General features: G+C 40.2%; 1 protein-coding gene across 1 annotated transcript in view; it reads left to right on the top strand.

The window, feature by feature from the left end:
* Positions 1–19,462, top strand: part of LOC307019832 (glutamate receptor 3-like) — a gene marked incomplete at its 3' end in the record, with an annotated part of 60,196 nt that overhangs the window by 24,243 nt on the left and 16,491 nt on the right. The window contains exon 4 of the mRNA XM_079650936.1: positions 11,526–11,713. Coding sequence (XP_079507062.1) covers positions 11,526–11,713 — 188 coding nt within the window. The remainder of the gene's footprint in view (positions 1–11,525; positions 11,714–19,462) is intronic.

Raw genomic sequence — 19,462 nt, 5'->3', positions numbered from 1 at the left:
TCAGTTTGTCCCTCTGATAAGATCCAGACGAACAAAGACTACAATCCTGCAGCCGGTAAAAGAGTTTAAAAGATCCCTAATCTTAATAGTGTGTCATAGAAATGTGGCTTGAAATAAGATGAAAATGCAGTTTATCACAGATTTTGCAGACAACCTCAACTGGGAAGCATGCTCAAAGGGGATACATCGCCATCGACCAAATCAAATGAACAATTACCTTGACTAAAATAACAGGTTTATCTAGCATTAAACATTTTTTGAAAACATTTGGGATAAGTATAAGTACACAACTCAATAAAATATGTGACATAGGTGTAGTTGTATTTGACATTTAATGCATAAGTGTTACATGATGTTATATCTTAAAAGCAACCACACATTGTAAAAAAGCACTCATTGCATTTAACCTGTTCAACCCGGAGGCCCCCGCCAACGTTTTTTTTCTTCACAAAACTGTGTCTCAGGGCTTCTTAACATTTAAAAACCTATGAATGTGTCATACCCACTTAACGGGAAGAAACTCAGTTAACTGACGATACGAACCATCTTTACCGAAACAAAACACAAGTCTCACAAGAAGCGTCTAAATGAGCCCTGAGCGAAAAAATGCTAACACACTTAGCACAGAACTCTAGGTATAATTACCCTTATTACATATCGGATCTGCAAAAACAAGATATCGATTAGCAAGCTGAGATTCCACAGATTCAGAAAGTACAGAACTCGCGACAGGGGAAGCAAACACAGATATCACAACACGGAGCTTTACGGACCAAACACGGGAGAAATATCTCACCTTTTGCTGTTTCTGATCAAAACTTGTGTTCAATGGCATCAACACAATAAAAACGCTGCTGAAGGTTAATCCAATGGTTAATCCAATGTGTCTGTGTCACTTTGAAAAAATTCCTGATAATCCAACTTCACATTTACTAGTTTGAGCCTAGATTTCAGTTTCAGAGATTCGCGGGAAAAGGTAGGACCCAAATACAGACTACAAAAAGGTAAAGGTTATAAACAAAAGCGAGCTTTATTTAAAAGCTAAAAAACAAAAAAACATGGCATGAATCAAAAACATGGATAGTACAAGATAGCAAGAATACACAAAACTGACCGTGACCAACATGGAGGTAGACAGGAGAGACAAACAATGAACCGACACCGAACACAGGAAGAGACAAGACTAAATACAGGGAGGGGTAATCACAAGACGAGAAACAGTTGGGCAGGGGAGGAGAAACACAAGGGCCACAGGTGAACACAATCAGACACACCAGGGAAACAAACGACAGGGAGGAAAAACACAGGGAGAGGGACCAGACAATACACAAGGAGGAAAACATGACAGGGAGAACCGAACAGCAAAATAAACCCAAACCTAGACATACAAAACTAAAAACGTGACATAACATGAGAACCGTGACACATTTACTTTTTGTTACTATCTTCAATCTGAATATACTTTAAAATAAAAACATCTATATTGATTCTGACTCTTCTACATACAACTCACAGGTTTATCATTGCTTTGAGAAAAAAGTTTATTAATTTACCCCTTTTAGAAGGGAAGTTATAGCCATTTGTTTTGGGAATGTCATTTTCGAGCCTGAGACCTGAACAACAGGCTCAGGGCTTAACAGGTTAACAGATCACTGTTTCAGAACCTTGGACAGTTCCTACATCCCTCACAGCTTTGTATGCCTTTAGTTTGAATGAGTACTTAATCAAAAGTCAGATAGCTTTAACTAGGGCAGCACAATGAATGGAAATGTTATTAAAATCGCAAAAGTGAAATGTCAAAAACACATTAAGCGCTATATTTCAAATCTGTGAAAATATCGGAATTAAGTCCCAGCCTATAAACAGTATCATAAAAATCATCAAAAACACTCGTTCGGTATGGTTCTTCTTACCACGATAATCATATTAAAATATCGTGTATATTTTATAAAAAATGGTAATTCCCTTTACTATTGCGAATCATATCACAAGTGCAACATCAGTAACGAAAATCCCAATTACTTAAATATATTGCCTGAAGCCGCCCTGCTACCCCTGTATCATTTGTATACATACTTGACATGTATATTTTGTCTCACAGAGTTTGTTGTTACATTTTCCAATCCTATTTACGTCGACACCTAATTTAGTTTCAATTTATCATCTTCACATACAGTAATGGCCGAAAGCTACTTTCCCTTCACCTTGATGTATGGGGAGGTGGTATGAAGGGTAGTCCAGCGTTATATATCTGCAAATCATTACCACAGAATCTTTGGAATAATATAAAAGTATTGAATACTTGGTCGATCATTGTAGGTACAGTATACACGATTGTTTTCACCCAACGTGCTTGTTACGGAGGGACACATAATAATGTCAGACCTGAGACATCTTGAAATCTTGTCAATAAGCAACCTAAAGCTAAATCAATCATATTTGCAATATCTGTTACTATTGACAACAAACAATCAATGCTCTTCCTGTTACCCCTGTCACCTCTCTACTCATTATGCTGCCACTTTTTTTAAAATGTAAACATTGATGAGTGACCTGTAAGATTATTCCTGCTCTCATTTAAAAAGTAATCACCCTCATGTCAGCTCAATGAGAATGCAGGGGTGAGCAGTTCAGTGGCATGAGGTTTATTTAGTCTTGAGCAAAGATTTCCCTCTCAGCTCAACAGTGTCGACTCAGCTGTTCGCAGAGAGAAAGACATCTTCAAATGAATAGAAAAGAAAATGAATCTGTGTGGAGACGAGGAGTGAGGGAAGGAACGGAGGAGTCAGCAAAACGTTTGTGCCTCTCCGGCGTCAGAAAACAGCAAATGGCACATGGGGCCATGCACTGTCAGACATGCTGTCAGATGCACCCAATGCTTTCTACTCCGAGCCCCCCCCCCCCCCCCCCCTCTGCTTTTGGATCCAGCTTGTCATATCTAATCTGCTGTAACCTCAGCACTTGGCCGTAAAAGAAACCAGGTGACTAATAGAGCGACCCTCTGCTTTATAGGCACTGCTGTGTTTATACTCCGGCTCTTCTCTCAGTGTTGCTCAAACATCTCTCATCTATTTCAGGACACTTGCTTTCAGAACAACACAAGGCCATTACAACCGCAGTGTTTTTGCATTATGAAACAGATTGATGTGATGCGCTTTCTCTCTTCTGCCCAGCAGAAAGCACCATTTTATCCTGAGACTGGAATCTGTTTTATTTATTTTTATAGAGGGGAGCTAAAAAACAACAGGCTGTTAGTGCAGCTTTAACTGATGGGCTCAAGCAGGCATTTCTTCGTATGCGTTTCAAATATAAATATGTGTGTTTAGTCTGGCTTTACGCTTGTATTTCACAATATTAATCATCTTGCGACAAAACTATACAAATGACCTAATGAAATGTGTGAAAAACAAACCAAAAGATGATAGGAAACACAATGAGGAAGGCTCAACATTCGGTGCAGCTGTCACTAGATAAGAAATGATCTGTTTGATTATCTCTGATCGGGGTTTGGCACTAGGAGTGAGTGGTGTGGTGGTGCAGGGCTCTGTGCAGCTCATTTGGAAGAGGGAGCTGTTATCTGCATTGGTCTGCGCTGGGAGTAGGCGTAGTTAGTTAGTTAATTGTACTCAAATGTGGCCTTTTACTGTCATTTGGCAGCTTTGATCCTTTTTATATCGCCGGCTCAGTTAGCATTGCCAACTGAAGCAGTCCTCTTTGTGCAGCTTTATATAAGATATGAGATTTTTTTATAGATTTTTCTGAAGTAAGTTCTTTGTCTGAGCCCCCCTTTGGAGTCGCGCTGAGCTTTAGGCGTCCCATGACGACGGAGCAGGTTGAAACGGCTGTAAGAGAATTTTTAAAGAGGTCACCTTCTGCAGGGAGGGGGGAAGGACGCCTGAGTCACAGTGGAGACTCTCCCCACGCCATGTGAGACGCTGCCCAGGACAGGACACACAGCCAGGTGCCGGCCCAGCCTCCGTCTCTTTCTCCTAACTCTATCTCCTACAGAGGAAATCAATCTTGTTTTATTCTATATTCGATCAAATATTTGTCCTTCAGGATTTAAAAAGTAAGCTGTAGTACATTTTCAGTCAAGTGAAGAAAAAGTAATATGTAGTGCTGGGAAATATGTCGATAGTGTATTGACATAGTGTAACATTCGGATATTGTAACATTGTATGTGTTTTTTCATGGTTTATAAATGGGTGTCATTTTCTGAACTCTTTTAGCAGTTCTATTATTAGCTATGACTGACTTAGCCATATCTCCAAATTACTAATGATTATTTGGCAAAAATCTAAACAATTATTTTTGACGGAACCAATATTCAACCCTAAATATCCACAAAATATAAAAAAAATATTAAGTATTTGATGACAAACGTTGTGATGTTTTATTTTCTCCATATCGCCCAGCCCTATCAATATGTCATTTTAAAGATTATTTTTTCCAAGATGATATTCATGGGTTTGAGTTACCTACAATTTTATTACTTTCAAAGTTCAACCTGTTAGCGGTACTGCTATGAGAGCAATCGTCTGAGCTGCAGAGAACACCCTATCAGAGGAGAACACACTTATCTCCTGGGCAGTGGAGCTGTGTAAGCTACTAAGCTCATATATTCAGCACAACTCTGCTTTTGGTGCATTTTTTGGAAAAACTTCAAAGTAAAGTGTGTTTTGTGTTTATAGACGTGGTCATAAATGCGGTGTGGAACATAATCTCAGTGCCGTAGTATGGTCTGGTGGCTTAACAAAGGAAAACCTTTTGGAGACAGCATATATTTGTGTTGCTCTGTGCCGGATTTCTGGAAATTATTTTTGGCCAGTACATTACAGCGACAGTTTGCCCCTCTGCTTGACTGTCATACCACAAATGTCACGTTCATTTGCATGATATTAAACATGTCGCAGGTCTGGTTCATGTCAGTTCTTATCTCTTCAGCAGAACAATTGTCGTCTCTTTTTCTCCGTGAGTAGCAGCCAGTTAAAACTGATTTCAGTTGTGGGCTGATGAAAGAACAATCTGTCCAGTTGAGTGCTGGTGCAGAAGGAACTGCAGAGAAAACAGATGTTGCAATAACTCAAAGCTTTTTCTTTCTCTTTTGTTCTTTGCCTACAGGTTTGTTTGTTTGTTTGTTTGTAAGTGTGTGTGTGTGTGTGTGTGTGTGTGTGTGTGTTGTGTGTGTGTGTGTGTGTGTGTGTGTGTGTGTGTGTGTGTGTGTGTGTGTGTGTGTGTGTGTGTGTGTGTGTGTGTGTGTGTGTGTGTGTGTGTGTGTGTGTGTGTGTGTGTGTGTGTGTGTGTGTGTGTGTATATATATATGGTGTGTGCCTGTGCCTGTTTAAGTGTGTGTGTTTCTCTCTGCTACTTACTGTGCTACCAACTAACTTTGTTAACTATCAAAACATTAGATTAGATTAAAAAAAGTCCAATTAGGTAAACGTGTCCTTGTTTTTGAATTAGTTCTTTACTCTTAATACAGCCTGACTTCTTTTTTACTTGCAATATTCGTTATCTATATATATACTTTTTAATTGATCTGATAACCTTGCTTGCGAACAGTTGCCTTTTTACACATTTCGCAGTTACATTAGCATTTATTATAATAATGTATTAATATGACTATTACAGTCATGGGGTCACCTGCTGATAGCTGATATTAATTATTTTGTAACTCTTTGTGGTTGCTACAAAACCTTTAGGAAAATATATCTGGCTTGTTAGCAGCCGCATACTCTGTCATGTTTGCTAGCTGGTTGCTAACTTTATATTTATGCCATGTGACGCTACAAAGGTAGTTTATAGTTGGTTTTAAGAGCTTTATTCTTCTTTTAGCTTAAAGAGCTGCGTGCTGGTTAAAAGCTGAAAGAGTGAGCCATAGAGGGTTTTGGAAAACCAAAAGAATGAGCTGAAATACACTAAAATATCTATAGAGCTGAGTCAGATTAGTGACCTCTTTCACATGAAAAGTACTCGTGCGACCCCTTATACTGATTACAGCAGCTGTAGGGAAGCATCAATTGACGGCTATTGATGACAGAATAACTTCTAAGCAACCTGACAGATACTCTTGTAGACATAAATGTGTCTCGCGAGCAAACAGTTGCCTATCTGCACATCCAGTAGACCCACTGCAACATTAGCATCCATTTAAAGTTGTTGTTTTGGACCCTTGACAAATGTACTTCCATTCCGGCGCTACACAGCACTTGAGTGATTCATATTCTGCCTGACATCAAGGCTGTCTTTGTAAAACATTTTACTTGTATGAGAAATGAAATCATTTCCCCCCTGCTATATATAGCCCTGTGACAATATGCTCCCGATTTTGAATATGTATTATTTTTCAGGACAGTGCAGAATAATTGACTCCGTAAAATACCCTTGATGGTCGTCCTGCCTGCTGGCTGTTGTAAAACGTGCCATCTGTTTACAAAGTCAACCAAGATTCTTGGATAAAAAGAATGACAAACCACTCCAGTGTTAATATTCAACATGTCACCTTCCACGTCCTTTGACATTCAGATTTCCCATTTGTGCTTATTGAAGTCAAATAAATGTCACTTTCAGAAAAGTCCTTCACTTCACTTTGGACTTCAAGCTTATATGTCTACATGTCTTCCATTGTAAGCAAACTGAATAGCTTAACACTTCCAAGCTCATACAAACGTGAAAATCCAACATATCCAGCTTAGTTTACTGACAGAAAAGGAGTGAAAATAAAACTCTCAGGAGGAACGTTTCTCAATCCCTCAAAATCCTTTTTTCTGAAGCAGCTTCTAACATGTTTTAAAATGCCATGCATATCCCAGCTCATGCTGTTCAGCACTATATCTCAGGGTACTGGGAGGCGAGCTGACACTCGCTTCTGCTTCTTCACTTTCCCTCAGAGATACACTGTGCTTGATTCTTGTTTTGATCATTTCGAGCTGATAAAAAGAAACATGTTTCTGCCTGATAAAGTCTGGATGATGACTGAACCGGTCTGCTGTCGGCCCGGCAACTTCTTATCCACGATCAGACTCTTCATTGTGCACTTAAACAATGCAGTCTCACTAACACACATTTTGAATTCCTTAACTTCCCTCAGTATCAGACATGCCAACACACATCTTAGACTCTTGAGTGGCTAATGCCGTGGCACCCAGCGAGAGCCACTTGTCTTTAAAGGCCATACCTGATCTGAGTGCTGTCTGTGGAGCACTTCACTGTGAAGGTCACCAGCAGGGGAATGGAGGGCAAACATGTCAGCCGAGTCGCTGCTCTGAATACTTAGGAGCTCACAGCTCACATTTCCATCAGGGCCGGTCACCAGTGGATGTCTAAGAAAAGACGTTTTTAGTTTTGTTGTGAATGGACGATTGAAGAAAGAAATGAATAAATAATGCAGAATGTTAGAAGTACAGGTCAGCACTGCCTTGCATGGTGAGTGTCTTTGTTTTACTGTGGGTCATTTGCACAGCACATAGATGCTCAACACATGTATATGGGAACTTTCACAAAACATTTATCATCACAACATAAACATGAAGTCCTTTTATTCAAAACTCTGAACTCTGTGGTGAAATATATTTGGGCAGTTAAACGCAGTAACCGCACTACTATTTGGACAAAAACAATGTTTCTTGGCAAGCCCCAGTGCGGTTTAATTGTGAGAAGATATTCCAACCCAATAGCAGAAAGTGAACACAGGATTATGGCCAAGGAGGGAGCTTGTCAAGATGAACCCTAAACAACAGGTTAACATTATTGGGATTTGACTGACTAGTTTTAGGAAACGTATCTGCCGTGTTCTGTTGCATGTTGCTTAATTATCATTTGACGTACATTCATGAATATACCACCCTTTTTGATTCATCTAATAACATTTTCAAGCACTACATTTCTAACTAGTAAAGAAAAAACTTCTGCAAGTACATTCATGGCCCAGCCTCTCGATACACAGAAGCAGGGCTTTAACTGTGAAACCAAAACAGACTTAATATTAAATGGATCATTGGTCCACTTTTTACAATTGATCCCTCTTTAAGGAGATCTCCAGAAATGTTACACATCAACGTCTGTTTATAGGTGCTGGGGATTAGGACTGCATATGAGAAACAGTTGCATAAAACCTTGTGTGGCTCTACAGGAAGCTGCTAGTAATCTGAGGCTTAACCGGCTGCTAATGGGATACACAGTGTAAGACACACAGTGTCCATAATTTGGTTTCTGCAATCATTTAAAACTTTTCTAGAAACTCTTTAGATCCTTGCCAGACATATTTAAGACATTGTGCTTCGAATTATAATGTGAGGGTTATTTTTCACAAAATACAATTATATTACACATACTTCTTTGCCCTCTATCTATAAATATGCAAATCTTATTCATTTCAAAGTGTAATGGCTGGACACAAAATCTCCCTTACTTTACTGAAAAAAGTCAGTGTTTTTGCACTGGTGGTTTCATGTCTTCAAATTAAACTTGTGTAAGTGGGGTCGTGATCGGCATCTAAACTCGATGCGGTGTCACAAAGTCATGTTCGTATCTACAATTCTTAGATTCAAGGTCAGCAGAGAAACTTCCCTCCTTCAGCCGATGAATGTCTAAACAGCCTTCTAGTTTGAAACTCTGCACATACATCATTTTGCACAGTGAAGGTCAAACATCCAAGTGAAGCAAAAAATACTGCAGCAGTCTTGGGTGGAGAGTAACTTTAGAATTCAGGTCTAATAGCAATAACAATTCAATAATTCAGGAAATTAGGAACTTTAATATTAAAAAGGCATGTTTCAGCCTCACTGGGGGTTTATTATACCCGTACCATCACACATAATGCATGCATTCCTGTATAACCCTCCCAAACGCTGCCTAAAGTATTAATGGGCACTGACTTCTGTGCATAACCTAATAAAGCGAACATGCAGGAGGTGATATAACAGCTTCAGCAGCCATGATAGTTAAGACCAGTCTGGTCTGTGCTGCAGGGAGGCTGGCAGCACTGCACTGGGACTCAGAGCACTAAAACAGCTTCCATTCAGCCCGTGTAATGAAAGCTTTGCGTAGAGAGGCTCTGTATCTGACTTGTATTTACATAAACACATTTTACATCGGCTTACTCAGCAGCAGTATTAATATCCTCTATTTAAGGTAATCAGCAGTTTTATCCCCGCTCTGAGAGTAAAGGGTAACGCAGCATGTGACGCCTCTTTGCTCGGCTCATTTAGTCCAGTCAGTGTGTTGGCTGTGCTAAAACATTTTATTTTTTGTCCCTTAGTTATGACCCAAGTAATAAGCTCCCATATACCATGCTTTGTCACTGCCACTCAACATATTGTGTTCACTGTACTTCAGATAATGGAAATATGCAAATGCCTGATCTAGGTTGTCATTATCTGTCTTGGGAGCTGTTATTTATTCTGCTGTTTTTGTGTTGTTAATAATTGTTCTGCTTGATAAGGTGTTACCTTTTTAACAGCTGTTTGTGTTCCTACATGATGTGTTTTTTAATGACTGCTTTACATCTCAGTTTATACGTTTTCTCTCGCAGCTTTAACACACAATGAGCTGGATTTGAATGGATGTGCATTCACTTTAATTTTGATGGATTTGAATTGATGCCATTGTTCAACCTTTACTTACAGAGCTATAGTTCTTAGAAAACAAACCTTTTAATCTTCACGATATTTAAAGAAGATACATCTCTACCGTGCGGGATACTGTAGGGCAAATTCAAATGCAAATTATTTATATAATCAATTGTCCTTAATTCAAATAACAATCAACCTGAACTTAAAATAACCTAAACAAAGCTGGTTTGACCTATTGTGTGTAGATCAGCCGACACTTTTTATAATGGCCTTAGCTTTTACTCAAAATAATAAACATAATGTTAATTCATGACTTGGTATTGTATGAAAACACAGAATGTATTCAACACATTTGAGTTTTTCCCTTAAGTCTGTCAGGAGCATTAATATGGTACAAATATAACTGTAGTCTAACTGAAGCTTGTGTTTATTTGTGTTATAATAATGAATTAAAATGGATAACAGCAGCAGTTAAAAGTGCTTTCACTGTCAAATCTGAAAGGCCACATGTTTTTTAACCTTTTGGAGAAGTAACAAGACAGAATTATAGGACATTTTCCACAACCCAAGGTTGGATGTTATTACCTGTTTCAGTACAGAGGCACGTGGATAACAGGACATGTGACAGTGTGTGTGTTTGTCCTCACATAACAGATCTCTTGTTGAATCGGCTTCATGAAAGCTCAGCAGGAGGTTGTGGTTCACTGGAAAAATCCCAGTAATAAGACAGCTCACCTTCCTTTCAACAACAGCACCAACCACACATTCACATTTATAAAATGTCTGAAAAGAAGCTGATAATATCACATCTGACTTGACTGTGACATCAGGTTAACAAATCAAATTAACAAACTGTATGATTGAAGGTGTTTCAAAATGACCCCAGTATGCTGCTTTTGAAGGGAAATAATAGAGAATGTAAAAAGCCTTATATTAGCCTCATTCAGCTTGAGTCACTGATGTCTCATTTCTGCTTATTTAGAAAGTGCCTTTGTGGCCCATCATGACTGCTGACCGTGTATCTGTAACCCCTTTAGTGAGCTATCAGTGGAACCATCCAAATTCCTGCAGGCATTTTGTGGCTTTTCAGTGTCGCTGCCCCGCCAGGTTACCGTCAGCTCAGCTTCTTCCTTTCATTTTCTGATTCATCCCAAGGCACAGTGAGCGCTGCATTGGCAATTGTGCTCCTCAAACTGCTTGCAGTCCGTTTCACTTCATCTGCAGGAGCCTATGCTACATGTCTTACTGTTGTGTCTTTGCTCCCTACTTGTGTTAGCCTTAAATTAGCCAGTTTCGAATTGCTGAGTGACGCAGGAAAGAGAGATAAGTGCGGTGACCTTCTGTGACACGCTGCTCAGGCAACATGGGACACAGCCGTTTCCCAGTTATGATAATTAGTTAATTACGCTCTGTAACCTCTCCGTCTTTCTTTATGTCTGCCACAGTTTTAACTGAATCTTTTGTGGGTACATCCACCTCTCTGTGGACTTCTCCGTATTTTTTCCTGAATCTGCTTCGTCTGTCTTGCCTGCTTTCTTATTTCTAATCTGCTTGTTTCAGACAGAGATGTTTAATTAACGTACATTCACAAAACAAGAGAATCTGAGCATATTGTTCAGACTCATTCCCCCATCCATCTATATTCTATTGTCTAGAGTCTCTTTAAATAACACCCACATGGATAGGGATCAGACCTTATTATTCTGCAACCACTTGCTTCAATACCTTGTTTACCTGCTGTAAATATTCATTTTCTTTCATTGTGCAGATAAATATGTAATTGCTGCATCATGACTTTGTTAATAGCTGTAATAAAAAGCTGTTAGACATTAAGCATGTTGAAAGCCAGAATACCCTCTCAGCCATTTGAAGTCTCAGCACAGCATTTACCTTCTGCTGTTCTCCGGCTAAAGACAGTTGTGTGATGGAGCTCTTCTCCCTCTGCTCCTCCAGGTTTTGCAATCCTCCAGGCCATCATGGAGTCAGCTGTTGCCAATAACTGGCAGGTGACAGCCCGCTCGGTGGGGAACGTTGTGGATCCCATTGAGTACAGACGAATCATCGAGGAGATGGACCGCCGGCAGGAGAAACGCTTTCTCATTGACTGTGAGGTGGGGAGGATCAACTCCATACTGGAGCAGGTATGAAGCCAACACACATGACTAGTTCCTCCTGCTTAGTTTGTGAAAAAGACCACACAGGAAACCAAATATCTGTCCTTGAAAGCCCTTTGAGTGTCAGGGGACTGCGTGTTCCAGTGTTATTTAAAAAGGAGTAAACACTGTGTTTTTCTCACCTTTTTGTCTCTAAACTGAAGCATTCACCTGCCTCTGTTCGCTCCGCACTTTTCATTTATTTATTTGTATTACCTTAAACACACAGAGTGCATCTTGATTGCCTCAGGTCTTGAGGTTCTCATTTAGAAGACAACATTAAAACAAGCGAGACGGGCACACTCAATTCAGTTCTGTTATTTGTTGTTTTTTTTGCACGCACGTTGTTTGAGGTCACCATGGGCTTAATTCACATGGAAGAATTAGACAGCCTCCTCATCCTTGTTTCCTAGGTGATCGTCAGCTACATTTTTCCCACATGAGTCTAGATTCAGATTCAATGTTTGCCAATGTGTGCTGCTCACTGTGGCCGCACCGCAGAGAGTACTTCATTGTCGAAAACGTATTAAATAAAGGTTAACTGGGATTTTGCTTACTTTCTCAGAAGATCATTAGTGCACATTTGCCGGATTAGAAGCTATGTTGCACATTTGGTCACATCTCAGCCTGCGAATGTTTTCAGAGTGTATCTCATGGTGTGTGCAGTTAAATAGATGATTGAGTTTCTCATCTGTTTTACTTTTGCTTCGGGGAAATGGATGGTGTTTTAATTAGATGGATGATTGTTGATAATATCTCAATCTAGGAATGTGGTTGTTTATTTGTGTGAGGGGGGGATAGTTAGTTATAAATGAAACTTGGAATTGTGAATTTACATTTATGTGTATCCATATTTGATGACACAATATTATATGTTTATATTATCTCATATTTCAAGGCAAACCCAATGGTTAGAGGCTTGCAAATGTACTTGATTGTGACATAACTATTCACTGTAATTATGAGGGAGCTGGACTTCTATAGACTAGACAATTATATATGACTTGAAACCATTTAACCATTTTAGTACTGCACCATAGTGAAAGGGAGAGAAACTCTTCTGGAGGGAACTTTGGGATTTTAGCCTTTGCAAACCATTTACATGTACAAAAACCTGTATAACAAACCCCTTTAAAAGGCAATATACAGTACACTAGTTTAATGTAAGACTGTTCTTCTTAGAACAAATGTGGCTTAAATCAACCTCCTAACAGGTGACGTCTTAACTGTATACAAATAATAATGTCCTCTTTTACCAGGAAAAACTAAAGCAGAATATGTTGTTATATTGCGCTTTGGATTAGGTTTTATACACTGTTACATTATTTTTGAAATTGTCTTACCAAGTGCAATAATACAATTACATGCAGATATCTATCATTTTTTGCTAATTGCTTTTGCCACTGTAGTTTCACTTGTAACGGGGCATAACAGGGATATTTACACAAATGCTCAGCAGAGTAATGAGTTATTAAACCCGTTAAACCCACAAGTATAGTTTGTTTTTGATGTGTGTATGCTCATTTAAACCATTAATCCTGCGCACATTTTAACCTTCTGTTCTCTACTGAGATATTTGTGTGTAAAGGTGTCTGCCCTCTACATAATGATCTTCATTATTGCCGGCCTTATGAGTTTAACTCTGACCTTCAGTGCACATCTGTCTTCATGTCCTGTGACGCTGGGGGAATATTTTTTGTGACAGCACAGGACATTTTCATTAATAAAGGGAAGTTTCCTCCACCCTGCCCTTCACGTTAATTTGAAGGATTTCTTCAAATGTTCTCAAATCGCCTGCAGATTAGATTCAAGTTATCGAATCAGATAATGGCGATAGCTCTGTTTCACGTCAGGCGGATCCGATTGTAATCTCTTTACTGTGGCGGATAAATGCGAGTGGTGGCCTCGCAGGCAGCGTCTGTCGTACGAAGGTCTTTCACGATGCTGGAGAGCGGCGAGGCAAGATATCTCTTGAGAATGACTCCTTATACAATCTGTGACATCAACACTTGCTTTAATGTAATATCAGCTCCCAGTGTATGTAGGACACACTGTCCCATAACAGCAACAACAATGAGCCTACTATAAATAGCCTACCCTGTTAGCCCGAGGGAAGATCTCTCACAAAGGCAGGAGTGAGCAAACACAACAAAGAGATCAGGCATCAGCAAGCAACCATTGTGGACCGGATTCATTTCATAACCAGTGTTAAAGATTTGACATGATACTGCAACACTGTAATTATTAAATTCAGCATTCAGGCTTTTGTTTTACCCAGTCAATTAATTTATAAACAGACACCCATCAATCATTTTCCTCGAATTTGTTCTGTATTAGCAGGTTTTGGTTTCTTCCTCCCCTGCTGGCTCTCTCACCGCCTTTCAAAGCATCAGTCTGCTCATCCCTTCACTAAAGGAAAGACGGGGCGATAAACACCTTTAAGGCTTCTCATCAATAATAGAAGTGCAGTGGATTTATAACTGTGCCAGAGGTCCAGTCACCTCCAGTCTCCTCCTCACAGTGGAGCGAGAGAGGAAGAGTCAGGGAGAGGAAAAGAGAGAGCTTGTGGGAATTGAGCCATGTAGTGTGAGTCCGCCTGTCTAGTGCTGTGGAGGGAAACAGGAGGAGTGCTGAACACCCAGAGGTGCGCTGGAATTCCACACCCAGAGGGTAGGATAGTAAAACAGGATGCTGCGTTAGGGATGAGATTACATCTGGGTGGATGTTATTTAATCCTGTATGTGAATTGTAGCGTTGTACACGGTGTTGCGTAGGCATTGATTGAAAGGCCATGATATAACAAATGATTTCTGTTTCATACATTTTAATTGTTTTATATTTTTCTCGTTACATCCTACATCTACAGCAAGGATAGTAGGATGTAACTACTACAACTACTAATATTATTATATCAGGTCATTAGATTAAAGCCAAAAGTAGCATGATCACAATGACAATGCTTACATTCTAAGGTTATCAAGTCATAATTCTAATTTTCCATGTTTACTTTATACATTTGCAAATTTCCTACAAACCCAAAGTACAGCTGAGGTAAATTGATATCATTAGTTCAAAAAGAGAAGAATAAGAAAATATGCAAACGATGCTCAACAGTGATTTTGCTTAGAGATGGGAAATGCATTCAGTATTTTGTAAGGCTTTAATGATTTGGCGGGAAACATTAAAGGTAAACAGGGATACATTTAACCATTGCAAAGTAATCCATGAAAAACAAAACATGTCACTGCAGTTGAAACCAAAAACAAACTAAAGACCAAGAACATCTGAGTCTCTCTAATAAGTTGACCTGAGGCTACACTAAAATAATTAACACACATTTAACTTTCCTTTGTAGTGTCCTCACTTCCCTATCTTTGTTCCTTGTTTCACATTCAAATAATAATGTGTAAGAGCAGAATGAACTACATTTTTCTGCAATTAAACCACAACAACAAGACAACTATCTGTACTTAGACCTTCATTTCCTGTCTTTTACTTCCATTACAAACAAGAAAACATGGCTATTGAAGAAACAAAACATTGAGCGTAAAAGAGGACACTTTTGTGGAGTCTTCTTTGTAACCCAGCATCCAAAGGAGACCCTAGAGGAGCCTGAGTTGAAAGCAACACAAAATGAAAAACAACATCAAACACAAGTAAGCAGGAGATTTGGCAAGTGCACAAATGTAACAAGGAAAGCAAGGGCATTTACAACTTCAGACATCATTTTTTAGAGGTTGGCATTCAATTAGAAGATTGTATTCAAAGTGTGTAGCTGATGGCAACAGAAAGAGGAAGAACCATCATGCTGCACCAACATTTTTATAAATTAAACGCTCATATTGAAATAAATTAATTGAATACCGAATAAAGGAGATGTTTTAATACTATTTAACAATTTAAATGAAAATAACTGAATTGAGCATACCACATGTTCCTTCAAAATCTGTCTGAAATTGAATTCATATTCTGTAATATAATTTGCAAAAAGACAGACAGGAGCCATCCAAAGTGTCATCTTTAGGGTAAGGGCTGATAAAAAGAATGACTTTGGAGAAATTAGTCATACAAAGACATGTCCTTATTTTTTCCTTAATGAACTTCTTTGACAGTTCAACCCCTCCTCGCATCATTCCCTGTTTGGAGTAGCATAATAACAATAATGATTTGACTGTTGAAAAGGCTCAATCATCAACCTTAGGATGCCCGCTCCACTTCTGAAGATGGCAGATGACAAATCACTGTAACAAAGATAAGCCTCCATCAGTGGGAAGAGAGTCAAATCCTGTGGAAGGCGCCTGGGCAGACCGCCAGCTCCGCACAGGACTGTGGCTCCAGTCTGCTTAATTAGAGTCCGCTCCCTCAGGAATATTTAGGCTGATGGTGCTTTAGCTCTGCAAGGCTCAGGCCTGCTTCAAACGGCACATCACAGAGTCGCTTGCGCAGACAGACGGGCAGGAGGAGCCCTGTCGATGGACAAATAAAGATAATTGGGACCTGAGAAAACTGCTCTCTGCTGTCCCCCCTCCTGTCTCCTGCACAACAGTCAGAGAGGGCCCCCATGTGCCTGATTACATCCTCAGAGAGGGGAATACTAATGTATAGATGTATAAATCTCTAGGCTGGCTTTATTTGATTAATCTAATTGCATTACGCTGAAGAGGGTTGGAAGAGCGTTTGCTGGTTTTTGTGCAGAGTTTGGTCATGATTTGAAGATTGGACAACAATTTTGGATTTGGGGTCTAAAGTTAGGAAATGTTTAAAGTTTTTGGGGGAAAAGAGATACTCTAAACTAAAGTATGTATGTTAAAGGTCCCATGACATGGCCATTTCTACTGATCATCATTCCATTGTTGAGGTCTACTAGAATAGATTTACATTGTTCAATGTTCCAAACTCACATTGGTTTCTCATACAGCATCTCTGTATAGTATGTTTATTCACTCTCTGTCCTACACGGCTTGTTGGAGCTCCTGCCCCCCCCTCCCTATGAGCCCACTGTGTTCTGATGTGTCAGCTCGCCCACTCTGTTCTGATGAGCCCACCACCGTTACAGCGGAACATCAGTGATTATGTGTTACAATGGCGTCAGCAACCAGAAAATGACACCAGTAATGACAAACAGGTGAGAATGCTGCGTGGGGTCTGGGTGCCGTGTAGGCGGGACGTTGCGGGGCTCGCTGCTCCGCCCTGTGAGGCTCGAGGAGCAGACAGTGTGAGCTGGATTACTGGTGTCGTTTCCTGGTTGCTGCGTGGGGTCTGCGAGACACCGCGGAACTCAGTCTGAGCTCACACATACACAGCCAGGCTGTTCGCCACAGTTCGCCACACACTCACAGCCTGAGAAAAGATAAGGCTGTGTGTGTGTGTGTGTGTGTGTGTGTGTGTGTGTGTGTGTGTGTGTGTGTGTGTGTGTGTGTGTGTGTGTGTGTGTGTGTGTGTGTGTGTGTGTGTGTGTGTGTGTGTGTGTGTGTGTGAGGATTGGTCCATTTGCAGCTGGGTATGGTTACATCACTGTACCCAGGAAGAAAAAAATGGTAAAAGAAAAATCTCCAGCTTGGCTTTCTGGGGCAGCATAGAAAGGTATTTTCTGTGTTTGAGTTTTACTCGCTACAGGGTGTACTTTGAGGGTTTGTGACTTTGCAGACCGTTTACATGCATAAAAAGCCACATAACACACAAGGGGACGGGTAATAACCAGAAAAGCATGACATGGGACCTTTAAATAGCATCAGCCAGTTTGCTTTAACTAAATACTTTTTTATGATTTATTTTGTCCTTTTTGGATTCAATATTCAAGGCTTTATTGTCATTAGCACAGTAGCTGTAGAAATGGCAACGAACATGTTGAGTCACAGGCTTCTCCAACAGTGCAACATGAATATAGGACATAACAAATGAAACAGATAAAATAGTGCAAGAGAATGTTTTCTCAGAGCATCCCTGAGGTAGGACTCAAAAAAGAGTTGTAATACATAAACTGACATTTAAAAAAGAAGGGCCTTTGTAACAGAGCAAGGTCAGTTATAGATGAACATATTAATAGCATTGTTCTGTAGCACTCCATTAAAACACCACAGTTTTGCTACAACAACCAATCTAAGTTAAAGTTAAATAGCTCACCTTTTTAAACCTGCATTTTTACATATATTTTGCTAGCATGCAGTCTGCATGATGAAACCATGGAGGAATGTGTATCATGTCTCCCATGTGAGTGTTTGTCAAGCAAAATAGGCACCAACTCTTTAAAACATTGCTCCACAGTGCTACAAGTGGTCAAACATTGCACATGTTACCTTTCAGTTGAATATGGTTGTCCTTTTCTCATTCATAAGGAAATGTCACAGGCACAGGGATTACATATTAACCAAAGAACACATTTAGGAGATGTTTATATGATTCAGCGTTCTTCATATTAGATCCACTTTGGAAGGTTCCCTGATGAGAACATAGAACAAAGTTGACAGGGCATGGCACTTAGACCACTACACTTTCCCTTCCATGAGCATTGAAGATGGAGGCAGTGAGTACAATCAGAGCTGCAGGCTTCCTCTCACTTACAACCTGCAGGTCTCTATTCCCCCAAGCAGTTTGAAGAAGCCTTTTTGTTAGAGATGGATTTTGACAGAGTAGGAGATGTCGTGGGACAATCAAAGTGCCCGTCTCTCAGTGGCTGTAGTGCCTGACCTCATTCTCTTCCCGGTGCTTTCACACACTCACATAGAGAGATTCTCCCAGAGGACTATGAAACTGGAGCATTAGGATCCTACAAATATTTGTAACGCCCAGATGATTTTTCAAGAAGATCACTGCCAACAGAAGGATGGAGTAAATCCTACAGAAATTGATATGATATCATTATTTACATAACATGTATTATTCTGCAAAGGCAGAACAATTGTACTTTGAATGTAGCTTGTTTATGTTTTAGAAGGTGGACATTATTATTTTTCCCCATTTAGTTTATTTACAAAGGGATTACTGAAGAGTGCAACTGCATTAGTGTTACGATTCCAGGCACTTAGTATGTAGGACCCAAATGCAGACAGGGAGGCAGAGGTAAAGTATTGTGAGATACTTTATCTTTCCATGATTTAGCAAAAATGAACAAAAAGGTAATCACCAAAACTCCAGTCGGGATGACAAAAAACAGAGGACAAAAAATGAAGGCGCTCACGCAGTGAGGAATCAAAAACCAAAGAGTTTCAAAAGCATAGACCTGACATGACAATAGACAAGACGAACTGACACTGAACACTGGGAGACAGGGGAATTTAAACACAGGGTAACAAGGCACAGGTGGGAACAATCAGGGGCGGGGCTGACACTGATGGGCACAGGAGACACACGAGGAGAGACAGGTGAAAACAATGAAGGAATTAGACACACCAGGGAACTAACGACAGACATGAAAAACACAGGGAAAAGGACCAGACAATAACCCAGGAGGAAAAACATGACCACAAACACCCAAACCTAGACAGACAACACTAAAACCCGTGACATAAACCTGGGGGTGTGACAGAACCCCCCCCCTCAAGGGACGGATCCCAGACGTCCCAAACAACAAAGTCCAGCAGGGTGGGTGGAGGGGGTCCGGAGGACGGGTCTCGGGCGGACGGCCCGGGGGCAAGGCAGAGACCATGGATGGGTTCTCGGGCGGAAGGCCCGGGGGCAAGGCAGAGTTCAAAAAGGGGTTCTCGGGCGGACGGCCCAGGGGCAAGGCAGAGTTCAAAA

The sequence above is a fragment of the Notothenia rossii genome (genome assembly GCF_949606895.1).
Source record: "Notothenia rossii genome assembly, chromosome: 9".
Lineage (NCBI taxonomy): Eukaryota > Metazoa > Chordata > Actinopteri > Perciformes > Nototheniidae > Notothenia > Notothenia rossii.
This window is presented reverse-complemented; position numbering and strand designations above follow the sequence as displayed.